Raw genomic sequence first — 27,988 nt, 5'->3', positions numbered from 1 at the left:
CTTTATTTCTTTCCTTTATTTATTTAACTTGGATTGTAATTCTTGTGACAAAATGACATGAGTCAATTAAGAGAAAATTGAAAAAAATTAATATCTTTTCCTTGTGGATCCTTTTCAGGTTAATAGTGCTTTTGGATGAACATAGTTAATTAATATGCATTAATACAATTTCCTTTCAGATAATCTATTTCAACATGGAAAGATTGGGAGAACACTTGTTGAAGTTCTAATCCTTGTTCCTTCTCCATAGTTAATGTTGCCTGAGGAGAGCTGTTATCATAAATAAACTTTTGCACTACATTGAAATCACATAAAATAAACAATAACAAACCAAACCATAAAACAATATTATACAGATACACTGTACATCTTTTTCATATTTTGTGGACCACATCTATTATCTTACACCTGAGGAAGCTTCAGGAATTAGTTAGAAGCCAACCACTTTAACCAAGTAAACTTTATTATACAAACCAGAAAACAATGTCTTCATAAAATACTGAATTTAACTCTGAGACAATTATTTTGTTGTCTTTCACTTTTGAATGCATCTCAGTCTTTTCATTTGGCAAATTAATCTGATCCACCAAGCAGACAAAGGTCAAGCTAGATTAGAAATCTTGAATCTTCCATTTTTTAAATTAAGTTTCTTATAATCATTTTCCACAGTCCATATTTTTCCTTATTAGATGGTCCTTTTTATTCAGTTCAGGCCTCAGGACAATTATGTAACACTTGGGGAGGAAAATACAACCAAGTAATCCAGCACTGGAACTCAGTAAAGCAAAGATTTCAACAGCCACCATATATTTTCCCTTTGAACTTAGATATGTTGGAACAAAAGATATCCAAACATTGCAAAATACTAACATGCTGAAAGTGATGAATTTGGCTTCATTGAAACTATTGGGCAACTTCCTGGCCAGGAAAGCCATAATAAAGCTGACAATAGCCAGAGATCCTAGATAGCTCAGAATACAATAAAACATAACAACTGAACCTTTGTTACACTCAAGTATAATTTCTTCAGTTAAGGAGATCATGTCCATATCTGGATAAGGGCAAGCTATACAAAGCCAGGAAATACAAATTCCTATCTGAATTAGGGAGCTGAAAAGGACAATGTAATTTGACAACCTTTTTCCTATCCATTTCTTTATAGCTGATCCTGGCTTAGTGGCCATAAAAGCCAGAACTACAGTGATGGTTTTTGCTAATACACAAGAGATAGCTATTGAGAAAATGATAGCAAAAGCTATTTGTCGTAAAGGGCAAATCACTTCCCCAGGACGGCCGATAAATAGCAATGAAGAGAGGAAGCAAAGAAGAAGGGAAATTAGGAGAAGATAAGAGAGTTCCCGATTGTTGGCTTTGACAATGGGGGTATTTCTATGCTTAATAAAGATTCCAAGCACTGCAGTTGTGAGCAGAGCAAAAGAACAAGCTGAAAGGGCTAAACTGATACCCAAAGCTTCATCATAAGTCAAAAAGTTTAAACTTTTTGTCAGGCATTTATCTTGAGATCTGTTAGGGTACTGATCTTCTGGACACTTGAAACAGTCATCCATATCTGAAGAATAGAACAGATTACATTTCAAAGTCTGTCAAGCATAGTACAGTTATTTCATTTACACAGATCTTCCTATAGTCAACATTAGACAGAGATTTATATTGGATCCTCATAATATTCTACAGGCTTTTCTCTATAGAATTTAAGATGGACAGCTAGGAGGCCTGGTACTTATAAGTCATTCATTTGTGTGTAATATAATTCACACTTACCACATTTGGATATTCACCTTTTTCTCAGTTTTACCATGCATGGTCTAATTTTTGTTTTAAACTGAGATGTTCAAAACTACATATTAGAGGAAAATAAATAGGTCAGTGAGTATGCGGATAAATCAGTAGGTCAAAAGTATACCAGGATAAATATTTTATTTATTTATTTATTACATTTGTTTGCTGCTCCACTCATTGCGATGCTTCTGATCTCTACAAATTATAAAGAGTTTTTATAAAACATTTTCAAACTGATTAAAAAAAAATACGAGTGGGATGAAATTGTCTGTAGAAAAATGAGAAGGGACACAATCAAAATGCATTTTCTTTATAAACCAAATACGAAATTGGCATGGGATTATAATTTATAGAAAAAAATATAATCACTTATCTTGAGACACTGTTGAGTTACACTCTTTATTCATTACTATTTGAAAATTATAAAAGTTGTAAATGGTGTTTTGCTTGTTTGTTTGTTTGTTTATTTATATTTCTTTGCCACCCATGTCACTACAATATTTAAATCCAAAGATATTTAATTTGTACTAGAAATAAAGAAACAAATTTTGTTTCCTACTTTTATGTAAAGTAAGGACAAGCAACTGGTTTATGTCTAAGGGTATTCTTAACCTTTTGCAGAACAATCATGAGTGGAGACATATTAAACGTGATTAAAACTGGAAATAGAAATATTTGCATATTTTCTTTCTTTTCTTTTAAAATCATAATGTACCTAGTTTATAGTTTATACTCCAGTTTTTATGTATTTCCAGTCCCAGATCAAAAAATAATAGTTAGCTTTCAGCAACCATGGTTAGAGCAGATACCAAGGGCTACAATTTGGTCCAGATGCAATCAAGAGACCAGAGATTTCACAACCTACCTTTGAAATAATGATTTTGTATTACATTCATAAATAAAAGTTTATGAAGAAAAAAAAATCCTAATCTCGTTATATTGTGTTTGCATATATGATTAATTAGAGCTAATTAGAATTAATTAGAATCTAATTAATTAATTAGATTATTATTTCATTGTGATACATTTCCCACTGTTCATTGCTTATGGATTTTTAATACTTCATTGAATTTTTATTTTTATTACTTTAAAAAGTAGTTATGGAAGATATATACAACTTTGATCTGTAATAATCCCTACAAATAAAAAGTAAAAAAAAGTCTTAAATTAGTTTTTGATCTATTCCATCAATTTCTTTATTTCTTCCAGTATGGAATTTGCTAGAGATCCTCCCCCACACATGTTCCCTCTGAAATCCTTTGAATTACATGTCTTCCTTGAAACAATAGGAAGTTTTTGAATACTTTGTGTGATGTGTTCTTATTTCAATCTTTTGAGTCAGGCTTGACTCCTGGTAACCCCAGGAACAATTCCATGCAGTTTTCTTGGTAATATTGTTCAGAAGTTTTTCCTAGTACAGAGAGAATGATTGATCCAGAATCATCCATCAAATTTTCATTCCTAAAGTGGGAATGGAGTTCACAGTCTTTCAGGTTCTTTCGGGTTCTAATCCAACACTTTAAACCATTACACCAAACTGTCTCTTAATAAAAAGGGAAGGAAGAATAGTTACCTTTCTGATCTGAGATCTTTCCAGCTGGACATGGAATACAGTCATAGCAACAAAATGGCTTCCCTTCCTGCTTTTTCCTGCTGTAACCTGGATTACAGTTTTCATTGCAGACAGCAGATGGTGGCACCTATGTATAAATAGAAAACTGTAGAAGTTTATTAATTCTTGAAACAGTATTTGGTTCTTATGTTATGTGGGAATGCTCTTTTTTGAAATGCTTTGGCATTATCTATGTGCTTTTATTTATTTGATCCTTCCTTAATTCTCTCCTCTATCTTAAGCTTTTTGGTACAGTTATATCCCAAGTTCATTTGAATCTTTCAGATACAGTATTCCTTCCACTTCATTCTTGAACCTCCCCCTGCAAATCTCCATTTCCATAATCAGGATTTCCTATCCATAATAGCTGCTGTGGCAGTTGATAGAAAAGCAAGTGTAGTGATTGATTATCAGATTTGTAGTCCTGTTTTATGATTTGGTGAAAAAAATACAACCAAACTATGGTTCCTGAAATACTTACCCAGTCTCTTAGTATTTCTGTTTTAATAGAATCATATTCTATTAAATAGAATCAGATTCTGTCATTATTTTGCCTGAACAATTTATAATTTTGTGTAAAAGTAAATTTAGTAGGTGAATATGAGGTACAAGGACTGAATGTCAAGGTCGGTAAAATGAGGACCCAGATTGTTGGGGACAATATGCTAATTCTGTAAATCGCTTAGAGAGGGCTGCAAAGCACTGTGAAGCGGTATATAAGTCTAAGTGCTAATTGCTATGACTCTGGGCAGCATAGAAATTTATGTATTTTATTGATGCACAGTTGCTACTGTGTATTCTTGTTGTTTCTTGTAACTCACTTCCCCATCACTGTACACCATACCTGCCTATATTTGCTTTCTGATCTGAAAAAAAAGGAAAGCATTCTCTTATAACTGGAATAAGCATTTGTTAAGGTCTGTGTAGTCCTCTAGCACTCAAGAATCTCAGATGCTGAAATTTGCTGTAACCCACTCCCCCCCACTCTCCAAGTTTGATAGTATCCATCTCCAATATTAACAGTGAGAATGAGACACTGAAGTCCTTCAGAATCTTATGGAAACCTGCAGAGCAGATGAGAGTTTTGTTATAATAAAATACGGGACATAAATGCATCTTGAATATGTGATAGCCCACAACTTCAGGGAAGTTTTATTTTCCTTTAAAAAATACTTTGAAAACTGGTTATTGTCTATCAAAGTTTAGAATGGCATATTTCATAAAACTACAGCTTCATTAAGAGATTTATAAAATCACCACTTCACTAACTATCATTAGGAACCTACCCACTTTATGTGCTAAAGGATGATGCCAAGCATCAATTTTGCAATACCTTCCTCATTTGAATTTATATCCTAGAACATATATTTTGGTCTAACCTTCTTAAACTCTTTGTGCCATACGATAAGATCTTCATTAATAATGAATGGTTTGTTGGGTGAAGCCTCTGGATCAATCCTTCCAACTTTGATATTTAAATGGGATTTGTTTGGAAAACCAATCAAATTTGTTATGTCATAACCGGATCTTAATTCACCATTTTCATTGAAAGACACATGGTCCCCAACACTGTTGTTAAATGAGATTCTGCTCAGGAAATGATGCAGCTGATTTGGAAGAAATAAAACATTCAGAGTTTAGCAGACAATTATTTCTTTGCTTGCTCTTATGTTTGTCCTATGGCTCTATCTCTGACTCTGTCTACATCTATATACATCACAACATATGTCTCACTAAAAATTTATTGTATAAATGAAGAATCTAAAGCTCTCTATGAAAGTTGATGGAATTCAGTTTGTAATAATATCATCAAATATAACTCATGATGAGGTCTGATGGGAGTTTTGGTCATACCTCCTCCTACTACTGGTACGTAAGGAATGGGAACAGAAGTTTCCCATTTGTATTCTATATTTTGTATCACATCCTACAGCATTTATTATTTCATTTATCATTTATTATTCATGCAGGATAGTTATCTACAGAACAGCATACAAATTGGAAAATAAAGAAATAAAATAACAAATAGGGCACTTTGAATGTTTTCTTACCTTCCAAGGATCTAGATTCAGAAAGTCCACTCCCGCTTTATCTGTCCTTGGTTTCAGCCTAAATCTGGAGGACTTCAAGTTATGTAAAACATGAGCAATGGCATAGACAGAATTGTAGATGCTGTAACTTTGACCAGTTATACTTATTTGAAAAAAAGATTTTGGTAGGTTTTCTACACTTCCATCCCAAACACACTTTTTTTTGTTTTCCTGGTGCATATTAAAACAGGGTATCAAACACTCTTTCTCCCAAACGAACTTGGAAATGCCATCTTCTTTTGGCCAGTATACATTAAGGAGCTCAAGGAAAGGCTGAAACCCTGGTACTTCATTAATTTGAATTGCAAAGGATAAAGCACCATGGAAAGTTTCTATTGCCATCTTTTTGAGAAATGTTGGTGATCCAAAGTCCCAATGAGCTGTGGTAATCCACACTTTGCCCAAACTTACTTCTCCCAACTGTAACATATTTTTGAAGCTCCACATTGTTTGAGTATCTGAATATATGACAATTACATTGGTTGTGATATTTTGGAGAAAACGGGTCATACTTTGAATATGTTGTGTCAAATGAACAATGTGGACTAAATCAATTAAGGGTTGTATTCTTCCTGTGAAAGCTGCACAGATTCCATTCTGGGAAAACATTGGTAACATGGTTGCCATAACCTTCTCTCCTTTATCTGAATTTGTTACAACAATTCCAACCCAAGTCCATTGGAAATGGAGGAGCAGCTGAACAATTCCATGAAACTGCTGTGCTTCACCAGGAACCATACGATAGAAGTAAGGTATCCTGTTGCCAGTATCCTTCTCTATAGCAAAAAAGCAATAAGCAACCTAATTTAAAAAGAAGCATTTAAAAAAAAAACCAATCAGGTAAACAGTTTATTTATCTTATAAATTCTCCTATAGAAATCTACAGATTAAAGTTCATGCATCTCTATGTGTCATTTAATTAAATTATATTGCTGTTGTATATGCAAAATTAGATATTTCTATTTTCTTAATAAATCTTACAATGCAGAAATTTTATTTTGTTTTTGATGTTAAAAAAATAGAGTTAAAAGGTGATTTGAACTGGAGTGCTTCTCCCTTATAATTTGTGATGGTTTTGTATATTTTATCTTGACTATTTAATCAAATACAATAATGGTGAAGCATTTTTATGTTGCTTGGTTTTATTTTTTTTCTTCCCATGAATATGTGTGTGTGTGTGTGTGTGATTTTATAACTGCTTACAATTCGAGTTCTCCACGTTCAAGGGAAGAAAAAAAGTACAACTCTCCCTGTTTTGTTTCATTTCTATCATAAATCAATTGATAACTATTGTTTAGTTTTCTTTTTCTGTAGGTACACAACAGAATGAATATTCATGGGAAAAAAATCTGACTTGAACTTTTTGAAATGTCACTGTTACATATTTGATGCATTTGAAAACTACAGAGTAAATGTAATATAAGAAACCAAAACAAACCTTGACAGGTTTGTATTTATTTCAATGTTTTTAAAAAGATACACGTGTTATTTGTATTTATTAATATTTGCCATACATGTACATGAACCTGAAATTTCTTTAGAATTTTCCATTTTTGTACATAAGCCATAAAGAGAATTTTAATAGCTATAAAGGGAATTTTAGATAAATAACCAGGTACCAGCAACTGATTGTAAATCAATTTTTTCCATATTCTTTTTCCTTGGTTTTCTGAAGCCTTAGAAAGGGCTAAGAAACAGTGTGAAGTAGGATATCAAACTTTCTTGTGTACATATCCTACCTGTGGAATCTTGTAAGCGATTAAGATGTTGGCCATCAGAAGTGAGTTTTCGGAGTCAGATTCTCCAATGACAACTGGTAACATATTCCGTTTTTCACAGCTATAATTAGGGATAGTCCTTTCTTGGCTGGATAGAAGCTTCAAAGTATTCAGATATATCATCCTTGCATCAATATAGCTATTAGAGATGTGGAATCCAAGGCTAATGTTTGGTAAGATTTTTGGATTCCTATTGATCTCCTTTACTGCATATACTAAGGAGAGTATATGTTGATTGTTTATTGGCATTTCACTGGAATGAGAAGTTGTATTCTTTATCAAATGGTCACACTACAAAGAGATAAAAAAAGAAAACAAGGAGAAAAACAAAGAGATGGAAACTGCAGGCAAAAATGGGGGGTTTACATAAATTAAAAAAATGCAGAGAAGGGTGAAAGAGAGCAGAGACAAACAACTGCAATATCAAGAATGTTATCTTAAAGTATATTGACAATGTGTAGCTCAGCCTATGCATGTTTCAAGTGGCATATTTAAATTACCGTTGTTCTCTTTACATTTGTAATGCAAAATGCAATGATTAAAGACTACTATGAGAATTGTGAACCTTGGAGATGACAATATTCTTCCCAACATGTTCTTTAGTATCCATCGAACTTTCTTCCCTATCTAATTTTATTTTAAAATTCTTTTAGTTAAAAGTGTATATATATAACAAAGTTAAAAAAAAAAAACCCAAACACCTGACTTCAAGGTATCTCAAAGGTGCTTTTTCAAAAGGCAACTGGACTGTTTTTTCCTTGAGGAAGAAGAAGATGACGTTTCACTTCTCATCTATCAGTTGTGATTTAAAGATAGTTTTTTCCAACAAGGATTCAGAGTTTCACACTTGAACCCAGAGATATTCTTATAAAACAAAATGAGAGTGATTATAGTTCTGAGTTTGCTTTCAGGTTTTTTGATATGATTGATGTGATTGAGAGACTTCAGCCTTACAAATTTCTCACCCTTAAAATTTACCACTCCACTAAACAAAAGTTAAGAAACAGACAGACAGACAGATAGATACTTACACTGGTGATTCAAAAAGCCATGGATTTGGATACTGTTTGAAGTCTATTGTATCGGAGAATGGATAGGACTGAGAAGCAACCCCACCAATGATAAAATCACCAATCTGATAATATTCTTGTGGTTGCTTAAAGGGGTTGCTCAGTTTGCATATAATGTCATATGCCTTGCCTAGAGATACAAGCAACAACCACACTGAAAGCATAAAAAATGTCGTGTCCATCCCTATGGCTGATATTGATCTTTTTCTTTTATTTTAAATGAGATGATAATGCCCATCAAGCTCCAATTTTTCCTTGTTCCTTGCCTTGCCATCTATATCTGTTTATAAATATGCTTCATTAGCTTTTAAAATTTTAACTTTTAAAATGTATGTGAGTTTGGGAGGGACTGAAGTTGAATCATAATGATCTGAGATAATGATTGGTTTTTTTTAATGAGATCTCCAAAGAATATTTGTTGAAAGCATCATGTCATGTCAAATGTTTAAATGTTCAAGATAGCATGCTATTCTCTTATACAAAAGTAATATTTACATGTTATAAGAATTACAACAAGATCATCAAGTACAGGGAAATGAACTATACTTGGTGAACTTGTCAATTGTGACCTTCCAAAAAAGTTCAGCTTATTCATGGCCTCATTTAAGAATAAATAGAACAAAGAAATGAATGAAGGTAGAAAAAACTAAAAACCATTTTAATATTAATTAAATTAACATTAATTTGATTAAGTACAGTTAATATAGTTCTGATCTATTATATCCTACATTTCCTAATGCCTTCATCTAAAAAATAAAAATTTTATATCAATTTTGGATTGTTTGGAACCACGTTCAAGCTGCATAGTATATGTATACACAGTAATAGTATGTGAGAATGACCTTAGGAGACAGGAAGAAGAGACATAAACTTGACAAACATAATGTAAAAGATATCCCAATCCACAGAAGGAGAAGGGGTATAGGAAGTGTTTCAGAAGGTACCCTCCTTAGTTTTATGGAGAGTGAAAGTAGAGGAAGGGGAAATATAGACCAGGTGTCTCAATAGAAAAACACTGACTGTCTGTCTGTCTGTCTGTCTGTCTGTCGGTCGGTCTGTCTGTCCGTCCGTCCATCCATCCATCCATCCATCCATCCATCCATCCATCCATCTTCTATCTATCTATCTATCTATCTATCTATCTATCTATCTATCTATCTATCTATGTATCTATCTGCAGTGGTGTAATTCAAATTTTTTTACTACCGGTTCTGTGTGGGTGGCTTGGTGGGCGTGACAGGGAAAGGATACTGCAAAATCCCCATTCCCTCCCCAGTCCTGGGGGAAGAATATTCCAAATCTCCACTCCGACTCCACTCTGAGGCCAGCCAGAGATGGCATTTGCCGGTTCTCTGAAGTACTCAAAATTTCCGCTCTTGGTTCTCCAGAACCTGTCAGAACCTGCTGAATAGCATCCATGTATATATGTGTGTGTGTGTGTGTGTGTATGTGCGTGCGCGCGTGCACACACACACACACGTGTCTCTGTGTGTGTTTGAAGTTTAGGAACTGTTAGACAACTAATTTAGCAAAAGAGAGAGGAATCTTGAAGGTTGCATTTTTGGTGTCTTGACTTGATTTAGGTTTACATTAGACTTTCAGTGTAGGGATTTTGCATTGTATTAATTTGCAAAATATTTATTTTTAATTTACAGACAAAGTATACTTAATATTCTTTCTTATTTTTCCAGGTATGTGCTGTATACTTTATTTCAGCTTCCTCATTGAACATTTACACTAATATATGGTAACAAAAATATTTTACCATTGTTGTACCAGATGGTTCCAAATGTCTATCAATACACTGAGGGTATTCAAATAATTTAGCACTTTGGATGGACATGGATTGATCTTTTGCCTGTGGATGATGATTTTAGCCCATGAGTTTGTCGTGCGGGTGGTTATGGGAGTGACGTGGAGTTCCCATGTAACACCTCTCCTGCGCGAGCTGCACTGGCTCGCGGTAGTCTTCCGGATGCGCTTCAAGGTTCTGGTCATCACCTTTAAAGCGCTCCATGGCTTAGGACCTGGTTATTTACGGGATCGCCTACTACCACCAATAGCCTCCCACCGGTCAGTACGCTCCCATAGAGAGGGGCTCCTCCAGGTGCTGTCGGCCAAACAATGTCGGCTGTCGGCCCCTAGGGGGAGAGCCTTCTCTGTGGGGGCACCTATGATCTGGAACGAGCTCCCTCCGGAGATACGGAGGATCCCGGATCTGCGCACCTTCCGCCGTGCGCTTAAGACTCTTCTATTTCATCAAGCCAGCCTGGCCTAAATCTTCCCCCTTTTAAATGTGGAAATTTTAAATTTGTTTTAATTATAGGGTTATGGGTAAGGCATTTTAAATTGGGAAGCCATTTTGGATTTAATTTTTTTTTAAATGTATTTTAATGTTTATATTATATGTTTTTTAATTTTGGCTGTTCACCACCCCGAGTCCTTCGGGAGAGGGGGCGGTATAAAAATTTAATAAATAAATAAAATAAATAAAATTGTACCTGCTCTGGTACGTTGCCCCAGACAACATTTGTTAAACTTTCATACTTAGAAGATCACAGTTGACCTATGTCAATGAATACATACACTTGATTTCAATAGCATTAAGATATGCTTTTTTTAATGGATCAAAAAATTCATGTATGTTTTGTATATGGAGTTTATCTATCCATGCAAAAGTTGAGAGTGATAATTTTTGTAGCATCTTTGATTTGGAGAAAATAAATCCTTAAAAGGGGATATATTTCAACATGAAAAGATGGAAGTGTTTAATGTGAATGATGATTACTTGTATGTAAGTTTTAAATGGTTTATTAAATTTCAAATATAAAAATTTGAAATATAAAATTACAACAAATAGGAAAAAGTATACAGGGGATGACAATGAGAAAAGCTTAAAACTCATCCAAAGCAATATACCTCTCTTTGATATGGGTATAATTATATAATAACATAATCTCTTGTTTTGGTTTAACTAAAAGCAGATGCAAACCTTAACATAAATAGTATACATATCTAACAATCAAATGATACCAATAAGTAGCATCATAGTCTCTGACTCTAAATAAACATATAACCCATAATAGCATTTCCACAAATGCACATAATAGTATTAGGTATTTAATCAAATATATATACTTTAAATTTAATCAAATTCATAAAAGCATAAAATAAATGTTGATCCAATTTGATTTGGTGGTTCAAGCAAGAGGCTATAAACATTCTTGCAGTCACTTTGAGCACTCTGATGCAAGTAAAAACAAATAGATGGCCAGCATTTGAAAGTGTGTCTGATTAAACATGCCATGATCCCCTCCCATAACTAAAAAAGAAAAGAAAAGAAAGAAAGAAAGAAAAAGAAAGAAAGGGAGTTGTTTTGTATATAAATTTTCAAAGGAATGCAGGAATTGATTGACTGATAAGCATGGCAGATTGGATGGTATAGAAATTAATTCACATGGAATTAAGACTTTGATACTGGAAATTTATGCTCCAACAGAAGACAAAATACTATTTTATAAATAATCTATAAAGAATTAAAAGGTTTTCTTATGAAAGTTGGTGTTTGAGGGGGGATTGGAATATAGTGATCACCCACAATTCGACAGAATTTCTCATAAGAATATTAAAATCACCTAGGGCAAATTACCAAAAGATTTCTTTGATCTTGATGGGTTATAAATGTAGCATGAAAATGAATCTAATATACTAGATTTACCCAGTAACCTGTATTTTTTGGAGTATAAGATGCTCTGGAGTATAACACGCACATTTGTTTTTGGGGAGGAAAACAAGAAAAAAAATTCTGCCTCTGCCTACCAGCATCCATTGGCATTCATCTTGCTAGTGTCCTTGCAGCAAACAGCAAAAAGCCTAGTCAGCTTCAGCACGTTATCGCAGCCTGATTCAGCATGAGCAGCTGATTGGCGGTTGGATCAGCTTCCCAGAATACCGCCAATCAGCTGTTCCAGGCTGCGGGGATCACCATAGCCCATTGCTGCCTCAGCATGTTACATTTTTTGCCTTTGCGTATCACATTTGGGCCTCCGAAAGCTCTGTTTTAGACCTGTTCCAGGTTGCCAGGTTTGCCACAACACATCGCCACCAATCGCTGCCAATCACCACTGATTGCTGCTGATGCTGCCTCCATATGTCACGTTTTCAGCCCCTGCACATCACATTTTCGACCTCAATATGCCCCATTTTTGGCCTCTGTGTGTCGCATTTTTGACTGGTTCCAGTTAGCAGAGATTGCCGCCAATCCCTGCCGCTTGAAATGGGTTGAAAATGGAATATGTGGAGGCTGAAAACACAACATGCAGAGGCCAAAAACGTATGAAGGGTGGGGGCTGGTGGGTGGGCGGGGCTTCACCAACATTCGATGTATAAGAAGCACCACAATTTTCACCCATTTTTGGGTGGTGGTGGTGGAAATGCATCTTATATTCCAAAAGTACAATACTTTTAATCACTGCTATCAATTTATTGTATTTATTGCCTATGGCATTTTTATGGTATAGAAAGTATCAAAGGAAACTGCTCATTAAATACAAACTTATAGCTCTTTTCTCAGGAGAGATGTGCAAAATATTGAGAATTGAAGATTTAATTGTTTCCCCAATTATTGTCAAAATTACGGGTTCCTTCTTTAGCATTACTGATGATATTACTCTCAATTTTTGGAAAGTTAGCCTACTGAGAGTGCTTTTGCCTATTTTCAAAATATAATTTGTTGAATAGTATATAGAGAGCTATCTTTTTAAGCATTTCTATTCCAATCCTCATTTCATATTCCAAACTGTTTTAACTCTATTTCATCTCAATAGTTATATAGGCCATATATGTAAGGTAATAAAAATGATACCATGTAGTTTAATAGGGTAGAGATAGGATATTTTTCTGTGCAGGGACATCTATGTTTTTTAGGAAATTATCAACACTGGGATGGAGTTGATAGCAATGATGCTTCTTGTGTTCCTGTTCTGTATTACATGCAAAACTTATGCTATCAATTGTAGCATACCCGATGACCCTCTTCCTATAGTCCATCAATTTGCTCAGCCAGGAAATGTTATTTTGGGGGCAATTGTCCCTCAAGCCTTCTTCTTTCATAACAGCCCTTCCTTCACAGAAGATCCTTCTTGGACATTGATCAATGAAGTGATGTAAGGAGTTCTATTTTTTTTTCTCTTCACAATAGTAAGTGCAAAATAATTGGGGGTGGGGGTAGGGGTGGGGAGAAGAGTTAAGCAACAGGATTATAAAGTGCCAAGTTATTAAAAATGTTCATACCTATAATGTTATTGGGAATTTTCTATTAATTAGTTTTCTCTTCTTTTGAAGTGTAAGAAATTGGCTACTGAGTAGAAAACTCATCATGGATTCATACGCTGCACCAAATTCTTTTATCCTTCTTCTGAAGTTCACTTTGTGATTCATAAAGCATTTGTAATAGTTTATGACAATTTGTCAGAAGGCCAGGCTAATAATAGCAGTGCTTCTTCCTATCTTCAAAATATCCTTTGTTGAATAGTGTATAGAGTGAATAGTGTATTTCTATTCTAGCTCTCATATAATATTCTAGTATTACTCTAATAGGGATATGATCCAAAAAGTCATACTCTATGCATTTGTTGTTTTGGTCTCTTTTAGGTAAGGCAATTTATCTTTACCAAGTGGTGAGATTATGGAAGGGAAAATAAACACATGGAAGGTCTATTAACTGTTAGATATGGTAACCCATGCAGAAACTTATTTAGTTTAAAGTCAATGAGGAAAATTACAAAGTAGCTTCTGAAATACAAAACCATTTTCCTCCAATGGCATTAGTTCAAAGGCATTAAAATATTGAAAGAAGGTGGAAGTACACACAAACCACACAGACCTGCACACAGATCGCATGCAGACAGTGAAAAAAAAAAGAAATTTGTTTGGACCATTTTGTAGATACTAAGCCAGGGCCTTTTCTACCTGTTTATTTTCAACACCTGAAGTTTGAAGTGGCTGCTTATTAACTAATTATAGGAGTGATTCTATGAACTATTTTGAACTTTGAGGCATACTGTTTTTTATGTATATAATTTTTTATTTGTTTCCAAAGTTAAATATTAAACATACATGTAAAATGCGCCCCCCTGGAGTACTGATAAATATATTTCAGCAAAAATAATTGTTTTTCCCTTGCAAAACAGGTCCACAATTTATGAACTTCTAATCTATATTAGCAAAATTATTATATGACATTAAAAATATTGCAAATATAGAAATCCATTATCAAACTATTTGACCTACCATCATATTACTATATAAAAAACCAGTTAAAAGGTGATCCCAACAACAAAACTAAAATTTGAAGTCCTCTGTTAAAAATTTATTATTGTATTTGATTCACAGAAAATTCAAAAGCACATTGTAATCTCTCAAAAACCCATTACAACTATCATCTCTGATCCTTTCAAATCAAATACAATTAATTCATTAATTCATTCAATTAAGAATTCATTTTATGTAATTTTTCATTTAGAAGTTGTACATTGGTAAACATTGTTTTTTCAAATGTTTCTAAGAAGGCTTTAATGTTAAAAACATCTGACTCCCATTTCTTTTTCATATCTCTTTTTGGGGGCATTGTACAGAATATATAATGTAAAATATTCAAAGTCCTTCATTTATTATTACGTTGATTTTAGTAAGTCCAGGTCTCTCTTATTCAAACTTTTGCAGCAGAGTGTTCAAGGACAGAGAGAATAGATGTTCGATAATAATTTTCACAACAGAGAGAAGGAAAAAAAAAGAGTTTCCACCTTTTTTAAAATAAAAAACTAAGAATATATACAAAAACAAAACAAAACAATGGAATTCTTTTAGAAAGACTAAAAAAAAAAAAAAAAAAAAGAAAACTCCATAGAGTAAAAATTCAGTATGAATCAGATCAAGTCACTTTCACTGCAAAGAAAAAAAATCCCTCAGGCTACTGATTTCCTTGCGGTAAAAGAAAGTGTTTTAAAAAATCTGGAGTGAAAAAAAAAGATTACATTTGCAATCAAGCAAGGGGTATAGAGCAAATGGGCATTCAGTCAACTATTAACAATTTAACTTCAAAAGGTGATGTTAAAAACAGAACTACACCTAAAAATACAATCAGCGAATAGAAAAGTTGGAGACCTGATCCTCTGGCTGCTTTTACCGAGAGTCACAATCCTCTAGTTTCCTCTTCTCAGGCAAGTACAGAGTCATCCAAGGGTCATCCCTGGTCATTCCTAGAAGCTCCTATTCAAATCTGGGGATCAGGCTCTTGCAGCAAAGTCAGCTGTTTGTCAGCAGGGAGGAAAAAACAAAACACCACCCGCTGCTCAGTGCGCCATTTTGTCAAGCATTTTGGCAAACAAAATTGTAGCTTTGAGTACACAAGTACAAGAGAAGGATAGCAATTTTAATAGAACTTAGACTTATGTACCCTTTCACAGTCCTTTACATTCCTTCCTAAGTGGTTTACAGAGTCAGCATATTGCCCCCAACAATCTGGGTCCTCATTTTATCTACCACAGAAGGATGGAAGGCTGAATCAACCTTGCACCAGTAAGAATAGAACTGCTGGTAGTCAGCAGAATTAGCCTGCAATGCTGCATTCTAACTATGCCATCATGACTCTCGGGAGATACTTTTTATATTGTTTAATTAAATTAATGCTATCCCTAATGTTTTGAAACATCCACACCATGTCTCTTGAAATCTCACTGAAAAGGTGAGATCTTATCTTAGTTTAATAAGTCCATTTTTAGTCAGGGCCACAAACAATATATTCAGTACCAGTTTTGCTCATCAAAGAGTTCAATAATCAAAACTCTTTACATCTCAGGGTTATTAATCAATTCCATTTAAATAATCCAGACAGTTTCCACACAACAAAAGTCACTTTACTTTACTTAAAACTCTTCCTTATCATAATAGTAAATTAATTAATTATAGGGCAGTTAGTATCACACCAATCCTTCAAAAAGATGTTACTTGTTTCTTCTGTCAAAATTTTCCTAGATTTGTAGAGGTGTAGAATATTCCATTCACCAGTAGATGGCAGCATCAACAGAGGTTTCAGCATTGTTTCAAATGTGGTAAATTAAAATCCAAATGAAATTCAATTTATAGAGAAGAATTAAATATTCAAATCAATTCAGGTACAAAGTTCCAACATATTATAATGCCTTTCTATAACAACGCCTACCCAATTTAAAATCCAATTTTCTTTGATTAAAAAATCTTTAGCTTTTCTCCCCTTAGTACCTTTCATTCCGGTCTAGGATTTTTCTCTCTATGGTTGTTCACCGCTTTAAAAAAGATAATTCCAAGAGTCTCTTTTCTTCTCTGGATTTTCTTCTTTTTTCTTTTAAGTTTAGGAACTAAATGCAAAAAAAAAAAAAAAAAGAATCTTCTCACCCAGCTCTAATCACTGTTCACTAACTCCACTCCAGCTCCAGTCTTAGATGTTGCTTGGCTGCTCCAGATTCGTGGCAGTCATGTTTTGGCTGCCACTTCTCCTCATTGTGGCTGAGAGGGAAAGAAAAACCGTGGGTCAGGCAGTTGCGACTCTCGGTGACCTTGCAGGGTACCCTCTTTGCTTCATCTCCTTTACTGGGAGGCTTTGGCTCCTTTCGGAGCCCACCAACGGGGAGAATTGGCATGGGAGCACAGAGACCCACCCCTCAAGTCCGACCCCGCCGCGACATCAGTTGGAAGTTAATAGTTAAATTAATAGTTTTTATTGCAGTTCTGTGCCTAAGGTGTATCAGCACATCCTTTCTTTGGTGTTTGCTGTCAAGGAGATCAATAGGAACCCTGAGCTCTTACTGAACGTCACATTGGGTTTCCACATTGTGAACAATTACTTCCCTGCAAAGATAACTTATAAGGCAACCTTGAGCTTACTTTCTACACAGCAGAAGTTTGTTCCCAACTTTACCTGTGATTTAAAGAAAACATTTATTGCTGCCATTGGAGGATGTTTGACAGAGAATTCATTCAACATGGCCACAATTCTTGCCAACTACAAGATTCCACAGGTAGATCCTTGAGATGGCTCATTAGAAATGCCAACTTTCTTTAACATCTTCTTTTCTTAAAGCACCTTTAGAATTCTTTAAAGAATTGATTTTCATAGGGCAAAATCTAAGAGAATACTGTATTACACATTTAATTAACATAAATATAACTGCACGAATGATTAAATATTTAGAAACTAAGGACTCTTCGCAATTTCTCCTAAATATTGAAATTAGCAAACTCCTGTTGTCATTGAGTTTCAAAGTGGTTGGACCACTACATGTTGCTTGACTCCCTTCAGGCAGTCAAACTAGAACATTTTTTCAGATCATATATGCCTGGCTTTTGATATTATGCTATGTTTTAAGGGTTTTCACAATCTGTTAAAATGGTCACAGAAACACATAAGAAAACCTTTTAACTGACATACTATTGCAATGTATATGAACTGAAATGTATAATTTCACCAACACTTCAGTGCTGACTCTGCCTTAGTTAAAATGAATCCCATTTCATATTCTTAAATAATTATTCTGATTATTTGGTGTATATTGCCTTTCAGCTTGCCTACGGAACATTTACTCAAGTAAATAGAGACAAAAATGTATTTCCATCCTTGTACCAGATGGTCCCGAATGAAATGCATCAATACACTGGGGTTATTCGATTACTTAAGCATTTTGGATGGAATTGGATTGGGATCCTGGCTGTGGATGATGACTATGGGGACCTGTTTTTGCAGAAAATTGAACCGCTGCTTTCCCAAAATAATATCTGTTATGCTTTTGTTCTTAGAACACCACAGAAAGCATATATAGATGAATATATACACTTGATTGCAACGGAGTTAAGATATGATCAACTCTTTACAGATGATAAAGTCAAAGTGTGTTTTATCTATGCCCTAACTCCAGCCATGGAAAATCTGAGAAATATTATCTTTTTAGCATCTTTGACTTCACTGAAACCTTTGGGTAAAGTGTGGATTATTACAGCCCATTGGAATTTTGAATCACTGTCCATATATAGATTTTGGGACATACAGAGTTTCTATGGTGCTCTATCATTCACAATACGCTCAAAAGAGCCCCCTGGATTCCAAGAATTTCTTCACAGTTTAAGGCCATATTGGGCAAAAGAAGACAATTTTATTCAGAATTTTTGGGAGCAGGTGTTTGACTGCCCATTACACCCTTCTAGTTTAAATGAAAATAGCAACCTATTATGCACTGGGGATGAGAACTTAGAAAATCTGCCAAGTATATTATTTGAAATGAGAATGAGTGGTCACAGTTACAACATTTATAACGCAGTGTTTGTTATGGCACATTCTTTGCATGCATTACTCAAGTCCAGATCCAGACGTAGAAATGCAATAGGAACAGAACAAGTAATATTTCAGAATTTAAAACCATGGCAGGTATTTTATTTTGTTTCTAACACACTAAAATTGTTTGTTTAATTGCATTGTGTAGCAATACTAGTAATGATGTTACATAGCACCCTTATACCAATGAATTCTGTTAAATAAAAAAATACAAATTGGGAAACAATATAACTATTAATTTGAGAGATTATCTTTGGTTTAAGAGAAAGTGTTTTTCTATTCTACATTTTTGTGTTAAATTTATGTTTATGATCAAAGAAAGTAGAAAGACTAGTATAGATCTATTTCAAGCTATTTAGCTCTTGTTAGCTAGCTTTAACTTTTCTGGGATTCGAACCTGGGCTGCTTATATATTATGTAGATGTATTGAGGTCTAAGCCACAGGGTCTCCTTACTTTGCTCGCTATCCCAGGTGAGAGATGAAGTGTTTTTTATCAGGGCAACCTGGTCTACCCAAATTCAAGGTTTGAATTCCAGAAAGGTATGGCTATCTGACAAAATCTAAATAGCTTGAAATAGATCTATACCAGTCTCCCTTTATTTCTTTGTTGGTAAACATAGATTTAGCACAAAAATAGTTTGTCATGAAAGCAACTGCCTGCAAAGGCTCCTGGATTGGGTTGAAAGGCGAAAGTGGAAGCAGTATGCTCTGTGCCATATTTAGGTAGACCAGGTTGCTGTTATAAAAAAGACTTCTATTCTACAGAATTTACTGTCTTTTTCCAGACAGTAAATTCTGTAGAATAGACAGTATTGTTGTTTTCCCTAATAGCTATGGTTTTAAATGTTAATTTGTTTTGGATTCTATAGAAAACATGCCAAACTATGAAGTAATGTTGTTGAAGTGGGAACCAATAATATATTAAGCTTTATTTTTGTTATTTGGAGGTTTAGAATGCAGTAAAGGTAATACCATGCCTTCTAAAGTTTGGGTGCTAAAGTTCTAAAATTCAGGTTAGGTTATTAAATGTAGATGATCCATCTATGTCAATGAAGATTGGCTACTTTGTCATGGTATTTGAGAAGCACTATTTGAATAATCATTGTGAAGTGCATTCAGATTCTATGCAACCAAAAAATCTGCATATTTTATAATTAAGCCTATCTAAGATCGGCTGGTGACCTTAGACCAGTCATTCTCTCTCAGTCCTAGAAAGAGGGGGCCGCGGTGGCTCATGTGGTAAGACACTGAACTTGCACTCTGCTGAGGTCAGCAGCTTGATAGCTCAATTCCCGTGAGCGATTAAACTATGTAGAGACAGGAAAGAAGCCTCCCCTGATTGCATACTGGCATTCAGGCATCCTGCGGACAAGATAACACCGCCCGAAAAAAAGACAGTGATCCCTGCCTTTCAGAAAGGCAGCCAGCCACTTTAGTGATCCCTGGCTGACACGTGCCGTAGGTAATTTTTTTTTTTTTTAAAGTGCAAGGGCAAACCAATTCTGGACAACTTGCCTAAAACACTGCAGACTGTTGTTCAGACAACAGTCAACAATGATTTGAAGACACCCATAATCCTCATTTTCATTTTTCAAAGCAGGATAGTTCAGTTTGAAATAATTTTATGTGATTGTGATTTTTTTTTTTTAAATTTGATTTATATGCCACCCTTCTCCGGAGACTCAGGGCGGCTTACAATGCGTTAAGCAATAGCCTTCATACTTTTGTATATTTATACAAAGTCAGCTTATTGCCCCCACAAACTGGGTCCTCATTTCACCTACCTTAGAGAGGATGGAAGGCTGAGTCAACCTTGAGCCTTGGAGAGATTCGAACCAGCAGTAAATTGCAGGCAGCTGTGTTAATAACAGGGTGCGTAGACCACTGTACTATCAAGGCTCCTTGATTTCAAAGTCTTGCTGTTAATTTCTTTCTTTTTTTAAAAAAAACAGTTTCATTCTTTCTTGAAAAGCATCGTATTCAACAACAGTATGGGAGACACTATTACATTTGATGAAAACAGAGAACTGATTATGGGTTATGATGTTGTAAATTGGATTACTTTTCCAAATAATTCCTTTTCTCGAATCAAGGTTGGAACATTGGAACCTCGAGCTCCACCAGGCAGAGAATTAACTCTTAATGACAATCAAATTGTATGGCACAGGAGCTTTAATCAGGTGAGAAGAAGCTGTAGATTCTCAACTATAACAAAAGTACTCTTTCAAGCAATTGTCAAATACATGGCAGTAATTGAAGAAAGTGATTTTTTTGGTCTTTTGGAGCTTTTCTTTTTGAAAAAACTTTAAAAAAAATCTATTCAAAGAAAGTTAAAATACAAGACTCCAAAAATGTTTTTAAAGAAACAATAAAAAAAAAGAAAAAGAAAAACCAAACGACATTTTAAAATGCCTTGTTCAGCAGGGTTAAAATAAATTAGCATTCAACCAGTCAAATTTTAGAAATAAGAAGCAAAGAAAAACAGAAACTTAAGAAAGTGAAATTGAAACCTAGGCATGTTTAAGAAAATGAACTTCCAAAAGGAAAGATGGATGATCAATGACTTTCCAATCAATCCCACAGGAAAATGCAACCTTCAAGATTCCTCTTCTTAGGTGGGTTCATGATTGTCCGAAATACTAGTTGAGTTGTTCCGATGTGCTCCCATTATATCCAGGGAGCAACATTGCCAAAAAACCCAGCTTTGGCAGTAAAATCAGCAGATTGTCAGTTAGAGAGAATGAACAATCATGTGATTCTCTTTACAAAAATTTTAAAAATGATCACAAAATTGAATTTTTCAGAGTGTCCTAACTTCCAAGTGCAACAATTTATGACTGAAATTCTGCACCTCATTGTGGTTGTAAGTCAGGACCTACTTGTAGTACAGTATAACATTTTGATTTTAAACATTTTGGCTGCAAAAGAATCTGGATTGCATTTGCTCATGTGTAAAAAAAAAACACTAATGAATTCATTAGGACTAATCCAAACATTTGCCTGGATCCTATGAAAACATAATTTTCTGCCATTCAGGTCAACTCCCAGGACATCCAAAGAAGTCAGTGCCTATTACTTCCCATTAACTCCAGTTAGCTCATTTTTATTTTCTTCTGCTTCTTCATCCTGGTTGTGGGTTTCTTGTTTGAGAAAGCTATATTAATGCAGGTATTTTATTCTCTGATAATCTCATACCCATTACCTTTCAGGTGCTTCCTCTGTCTGTGTGCAATGACCACTGCTATCCAGGCTCCTGCAGAAAGAAGAAGGAAGGAGAGAAATTTTGCTGCTATGATTGTGTGCAATGTTCAGAAGGGCAGATCTCTGATGAAATAGGTAGAACAAACAGATGTGAGGACTTTGGCTAACTGACCAGCAAAAATCCAGTCCAATGTCTTGAATTATTTAAGGGTAACTATATGAACAACAGCAAAAACAATGAAAGACAAGAAAAAGACCCCCCCCCATAATATTCTCTTTTCCCTCATTCTTTTTCCCTCTATTTTGCTCTCTCAATTATCACCTTCTCATGCATGTAATTAAAATTTTAAATAAAAGTTTTTTATGATGACATATTATAGTGTAATCAGCAGCACATGCATGAATTTGTATGGAATTCATTCATATGCCAAGGCAACTAAATGAATTGAGCAATCTGGCGTGTATTTATCCTTCCACTGTTGAAGGATAAATGTCTCTAAGTAAAAAGAAAAGCATGTGGGATTGATTTTTACTGTTTCCATTTAATGAGTATGTAGTTCAAAAATATGTATAACTGAAAATGTTAAATTCTATCTCATGGTCAAATCAATACGAAGGACAAATTAATACATAAGATGTGAGAAAAGTATAATTCAGTGAAGCATTACTGGTGTAAAAATATAAAAGTAGTCTCCGAACCATTAAAACATTTAATTTGGGTGTTTTGATTGTTTCCATAATTTAGATAAAATAAGGTTCTCCAACTTTTTATTCCACCCATTACTTAAAATGCCATATGAAATTGATTTATTAGTATAAAGTATTTCTACAAAATTGTAATCAGCTTAGCTTACAAATGAACAGAGGGAAGAGGAAACAGTTTTATCTGCTTTTGTTTTTCTAACAACATGGTCTGTGCATAACACGGGATCTGCAGCTTAAATTTATGTTATGAGAATGATGTATGCTTTGGCAATAAAAAAAATAACCCAACCCCAACCCTATCATCTCTTCACAAAATAGATATCAATTGTTCTGTACATATTTTATACAGATAGAAACTTTGTTATATTGGGGAAAAAAATCTCCTTTTTTCTTTTTTCAGATATGGATGCCTGCATGAAATGTCCAGAAAACGAATATCCCAACAATATCCAAAATCAATGTATTCCCAAAGTGTTGGCCTATCTCTCTTATGACGAACCTTTAGGAATCCTCTTTGTTACTTTGGCTATTGTTTTCTCTTTGATTACAATCCTCGTGTTTGGACTATTTTGGAAGCATCGAGAGACTCCAATTGTCAAAGCCAACAACTGGAGCCTCACTTGTACCCTCCTTTTCTCCCTTCTATTCTGCTTCCTCTGCTCCTTCCTCTTCATGGGAAAACCTGAAAAGATGACCTGTCTTCTCCGACAAACAACTTTTGGCATTATCTTCTCAGTGGCCCTTTCGTCTATATTGGCAAAAACCATGACTGTGATTCTGGCATTTATGGTAACAAAACCAGGCTCTGGAATGAGGAAATGGGTAGGGAAAGGACTGGCCAATTCTATTGTCCTTTTGGGTTCCTTCATCCAGGTGGGAATTTGCACTGTTTGGCTGAGTACCTCTCCCCCTTTCCCAGATACAGACCTGCACTCACTGAAGGGAGAAATCATAATGGAATGTAATGAAGGCTCAGTGATCATGTTTTACTGTGTCCTGGGTTACATGGGTTTCCTTGCTAGTGTCAGCTTTAACATTGCTTTTCAAGCCAGAAAGCTTCCCAGCAGTTTCAATGAGGCCAAGTTTATCACTTTCAGCATGTTGGTCTTTTGCAGCGTTTGGCTGACGTTTGTTCCAACCTACCTGAGCACCAAAGGGAAATACATGGTAGCTGTGGAGATCTTCTCCATCTTATCCTCCAGTGCTGGTTTGCTGGGGTGTATATTTTTCCCCAAATGCTATATCATTTTACTGAGACCTGAGATGAACAAGAAGGAAAATTTAATAAGGAAAGAAATGTAATTTTTTTTTTTTTTTTTTTTTGGTATTTGGGTTCAATGTAACATTTTTAGATTATTTCTAAAGTGCTTTTTCTGGGATTTTTTTTTCTGCATTAATTTATTTTTAAGGAATCTAGGAAGATCGCCTGACTTTGTTATACCTTCATTCATATACAAATCTTGATATGGAAAAAAGACATTTTTAAAAAGAGATTTGTTTCAATATCAAAGAATGGATATGTCCTACCTAATTTGATTCGAATGATGATTAAATTTTTATTAACATATGTCCATAAATTTCCCAAATCTGAAAGAGTTGTCATATACAATGTGGAATTTTTCTGATTTGTGGATGGCCCTATTGGATATTGAAGAAAAAGTTTAATTTGGAGTATATTGGAGTTTTATATGATTTTCATACTGCTTCATTAATGGGATAGTTTATGGGCCTGGTTCCTTCTTAGGCTACATATTAATGGGAATATCCATGCCCTGATTGCTGTATAATATTCAAATTTTCAAATAAATTCTCGGTTAAATAATATGCTGCTTCAAAGTAGTCTCAACTACTTCTGTATATGCTTTGAGGTTTAAAATAATTATGAGTTTAAAAACCTACTGGCAGCATTCCAGAAAACGCCAACTCCGAGTAAAGACATGGAAGCAAACATTTTCCAAAGTTCTCTTTATTAGAATAAGTAAACTGACACATGTGTGGAAACCCAAATCTGAAAGGCCCGGGTTTTTTCTCAGTAAGTCAAAACCCCCAAAACTATCCCCTCACTCCCCAGTCGATCACATGCTCCAATCAATGTCCATCCCATCTCGACCCAGCCCCCTGACCACTCCTTCTCCAGATGCTGGATTGCCCTAACCTTGACCGACAGGAAGAATGTTATTATGTCTACTAACAACCCCTCTTCTTAATCCCCCCTCCTATTTTCCCACACATGAGAAGGTGGCAGCATTGAAGCTTCTGGCCTAATATGGCTTCCAAAGCTTGCAGGTGTCCCCCCCCTGCAGAAAGAACCACATCCTGAAAAATAAAGCAGACAAAACACAAAAGAAGGGATTAACACCTTGCACAGGACCCCTTAAACCGCCCCCCCCGGGGAACCTTTCGGTTTCTCAGGAAATTTATTAGGAAATTGTTTCACTAGAGTATCAGCATTTACATCCCAACTTTTCACCCAAGTAGCTTCAGATAAAGGGTAAGCTTTCCAGTGTACCAAATATTGTAAGCGACCCCTGTAGAGTCTAGAGTCCATTTATTTATTTATTTTATTTATTTTGTCGCATTTCTATGCCACCCAACTCCCAAGGCACTCCGGGCAGCTTACAATAAAGAATAAAGCAATTCGAACAATCCCATAAAAAATGTTAAAAAGAAAAACATTAAAACATTAAAAATTTTAAAAATGTTAAAACACATGCACTCCAATTCATGGCCGATTCTTGCAAGATCATTATAATGAGATCAACGGCCCTAGGCCTGCCAGAAGAGCCAGGTCTTCACAGCTTTGCGGAAGGCCAATAGGGTGAGGGCGGTCCGGACCTCAGGATGTAATTGGTTCCAGAGAGCCAGGGCAGCCACAGAGAAGGCCCTCCCCCACGGGCCCGCCAGCCAACATTGTTTAGCTGATGGGACCCGGAGGAGACTGACTCTGTGTGATCTTACTGGTCGCTGGAAGCTATGTGGTAGAAGGCGGTCTCGAAGATAGCCTGGCCCTGATCCATATAGGGCTTTAAAGGTAATGATCAACACCTTGAATTGCATCCAGAGATAATAGGGAGCCAGTGCAGCTCACGGATAATTGGTGTAATGTGGGTGTATCTAGGCGCACCTACTATAACTCGCGCTGCCCCATTCAGGACCAACTGTAGTCTCCGAACACTTTTCAAGGGTAGCCCCATGTAGAACGCGTTGCAATAATCCAATCATGAGGTGACAAGGGCATGAGTGACTGTGGGGAGAGTTCCTGATCCAAATAGGGTCGCAATTGGTGCACTAGATGAACCTGTGCAAAAGTCCCCCTAGCTACAGCTGTCAGATATTGTTCCAGTCTCAGCTGTGAGTCTAGAAGGACACCCAAATTGCGAGCCCATTCTGAGGGGGGCACTTTCTCACCCCCTAGAACCAAGGATGGACAATTGACATAGTCTTTAGGGGGCAATACCCAGAGCCATTCGGTCTTGTCTGGGTTAAGTCTGAGCCTGTTGACTCCCATCCAGATCCTCACAGCCTCCAGGCACTGGCACATCACATCTACTGCCTCACTGAACTGACGAGGGGTGGAGATATACAGCTGGGTATCATCAGCATATTGCTGATATCCCACTCTGTGTCGTCGTATCATTTCACCCAGTAGTTTCATGTAGATGTTAAATAGGAGGGGAGAGAGGACTGAGCCCTGAGGCAACCTGCAGATGAGGGGCCTAGGGGTCAACCTCTGTCCTCCTACCAGCACCGACTGTGATCAACCAGAGAGATAGGAGGTGAACCACCGCAACACAGTGCCTCCCACTCCTAGCTCCTTAGTCGCCCCAGAAGGATACCATGGTCAATGGTATCGAAAGCCGCTGAGAACTCAAGTAGCACCAAGATAGAGGAATGACACCTGTCATTCCAGTCCAGGATCTTCTTCACTTCATAATGAGTTCCACTTTGCACTTCCAAAGGAGGGCGTGGAGCAGCTGGCAAGGATCTTAAGTTAGATTCTCTGGCTGGTTTCAATAAGCTACTGTGGAAAACGGGGTGTACTTTCCCTAATATGCAAGGGAGGCTAAGTTGGACAGACACTGGGTTAATCACTTTCACTATAGGGAAGGAATCTATGAATTTGGGTCCAAACTTCTTGCTAGGTAATCTCAATCTTAGGTACTTGGTTGACAAATACACCTTATCGCCTATTCGGAAAGGTGGTTGGAGGGACCGGCGTTTGTCGGCCTGGGCCTTATATTTTTCTGCTGATTCCGCTAAAGCTTTCTTAGTATTCTCCCAACCGTTTTTCTTTTTTCTTTTTTTTTATTGCAAAAGTTTTATAATTACATTTTCACCCCATTTCCCCCCCCAACCCACCCCAAACTCCCCAACCTAACCCACCCAAACCCCCCTAACCCTCCCTCCCTGACTTCCACAGAATATAATCCCATCAAGATCCCCTTTTTATAAAACCTGAACCCCTCAATCCCCCATATAATTTTTCATCTTCACAAAATTCAAATATTTCTATTTTTTATATAATACTTTCAATAAAAAGCTATTTGATACTTCCTAGTTTGATATTTGTTCTGCACATAATCTATCCACTTTTTCCATTCCCATTCATAAGTCTCTTGTGAACGATCTTTTAGATATGCTGAAATCTTCGCCATCTCTGCAAAACTGGCCATCTTCAAAGTCCATTCTTCAATAGTGGGCAAAGCTTCATTTTTCCAGTATTTACCTATCAATAATCTCGCTGCTGTTATCATATACAATATCAACTTAGTTTCATCCAATGTAAAACCCTTAATTATACCCAATAAAAACAATTGTGGAGAAAATTGAATTTTTTTCTTCAAAACATTCTGCATAACCCACCATATTTTTATCCAAAAGGCCTTAACTTTCTTACAGGTCCACCAAACATGATAATATGTAGCATCTAAACAATCACATCTCCAACATTTTGGCTGAACATTAGGGTACATACACGACAATTTCTTAGGATTTAGATGCCATCTATAAAACATTTTATAAAAATTTTCCCTCAAATTCTGCGATTGTGTAAATTTAACATTCTTAACCCATATTTTTTCCCATGTTTCCAGCATCACTGGTTCTGCAAAATTTTGTGCCCACTTGATCATGCAATCTTTAACCAATTCAGTTTCTGAATCCCTTTCTAACAAAACATTGTATAGCCTTTTAATATGCATTGGACCTTTCTCTTTTATATGTCTAACCAATTCTTCCTCATGCAACATAATACCAATTTTTTGGTCCTCTTTCCATCTCAGTTGAACTTGATTATACTGTAACCAAGTTAAATTAATCCCTTCGTCTAGCAGTGTCTCTAATGTCTTCAGTTGCAATCTGCCCGCAT

General features: G+C 35.7%; 2 protein-coding genes across 2 annotated transcripts; one reads left to right on the top strand and one right to left on the bottom strand.

The window, feature by feature from the left end:
• Positions 1-3: 3 nt before the first annotated feature.
• On the bottom strand, positions 4-6,295 carry LOC117668699 (vomeronasal type-2 receptor 26-like). The gene is made up of 4 exons (XM_034422761.3): positions 5,464-6,295; positions 4,792-5,019; positions 3,374-3,500; positions 4-1,570 (listed from the first exon to the last, which is right to left on the bottom strand). The coding sequence occupies exons 1-4, from the start codon at positions 6,238-6,240 to the stop codon at positions 657-659; spliced, it is 2,046 nt and encodes a 681-aa protein (XP_034278652.3). The 5' UTR covers positions 6,241-6,295; the 3' UTR covers positions 4-656.
• Positions 6,296-20,299: 14,004 nt separating this feature from the next.
• On the top strand, positions 20,300-24,561 carry LOC148113993 (vomeronasal type-2 receptor 26-like). The gene is made up of 3 exons (XM_087894506.1): positions 20,300-20,894; positions 21,924-22,050; positions 23,021-24,561. The coding sequence occupies exons 1-3, from the start codon at positions 20,706-20,708 to the stop codon at positions 23,920-23,922; spliced, it is 1,218 nt and encodes a 405-aa protein (XP_087750632.1). The 5' UTR covers positions 20,300-20,705; the 3' UTR covers positions 23,923-24,561.
• Positions 24,562-27,988: the final 3,427 nt, after the last annotated feature.

The sequence above is a fragment of the Pantherophis guttatus genome, chromosome 4 (assembly GCF_059756535.1).
Source record: "Pantherophis guttatus breed Tessera chromosome 4, ASM5975653v1, whole genome shotgun sequence".
Classification (NCBI taxonomy): Eukaryota; Metazoa; Chordata; class Lepidosauria; order Squamata; family Colubridae; genus Pantherophis; species Pantherophis guttatus.
The sequence above is the reverse complement of the archived record's forward strand: the minus strand, read 5'-3'. Positions and strand labels throughout refer to the sequence as shown.

Coding starts and splice junctions, on each gene's coding strand:
- LOC117668699 (XM_034422761.3), bottom strand. CDS start 6,240: ATGGTTCCTGGTGAAGCACAGCAGTTTCATGGAATTGTTCAGCTGCTC. Junction 5,020..5,463: donor TGAATCTAGATCCTTGGAAG/GTAAGAAAACAT, acceptor CTTCCAAATCAG/CTGCATCATTTCCTGAGCAG. Junction 3,501..4,791: donor GGCACAAAGAGTTTAAGAAG/GTTAGACCAAAA, acceptor ATTTATACATAG/GTGCCACCATCTGCTGTCTG.
- LOC148113993 (XM_087894506.1), top strand. CDS start 20,706: ATGGGAGACACTATTACATTTGATGAAAACAGAGAACTGATTATGGGT. Junction 20,895..21,923: donor GGCACAGGAGCTTTAATCAG/GTGAGAAGAAGC, acceptor ATTACCTTTCAG/GTGCTTCCTCTGTCTGTGTG. Junction 22,051..23,020: donor GCAGATCTCTGATGAAATAG/GTAGAACAAACA, acceptor TTCTTTTTTCAG/ATATGGATGCCTGCATGAAA.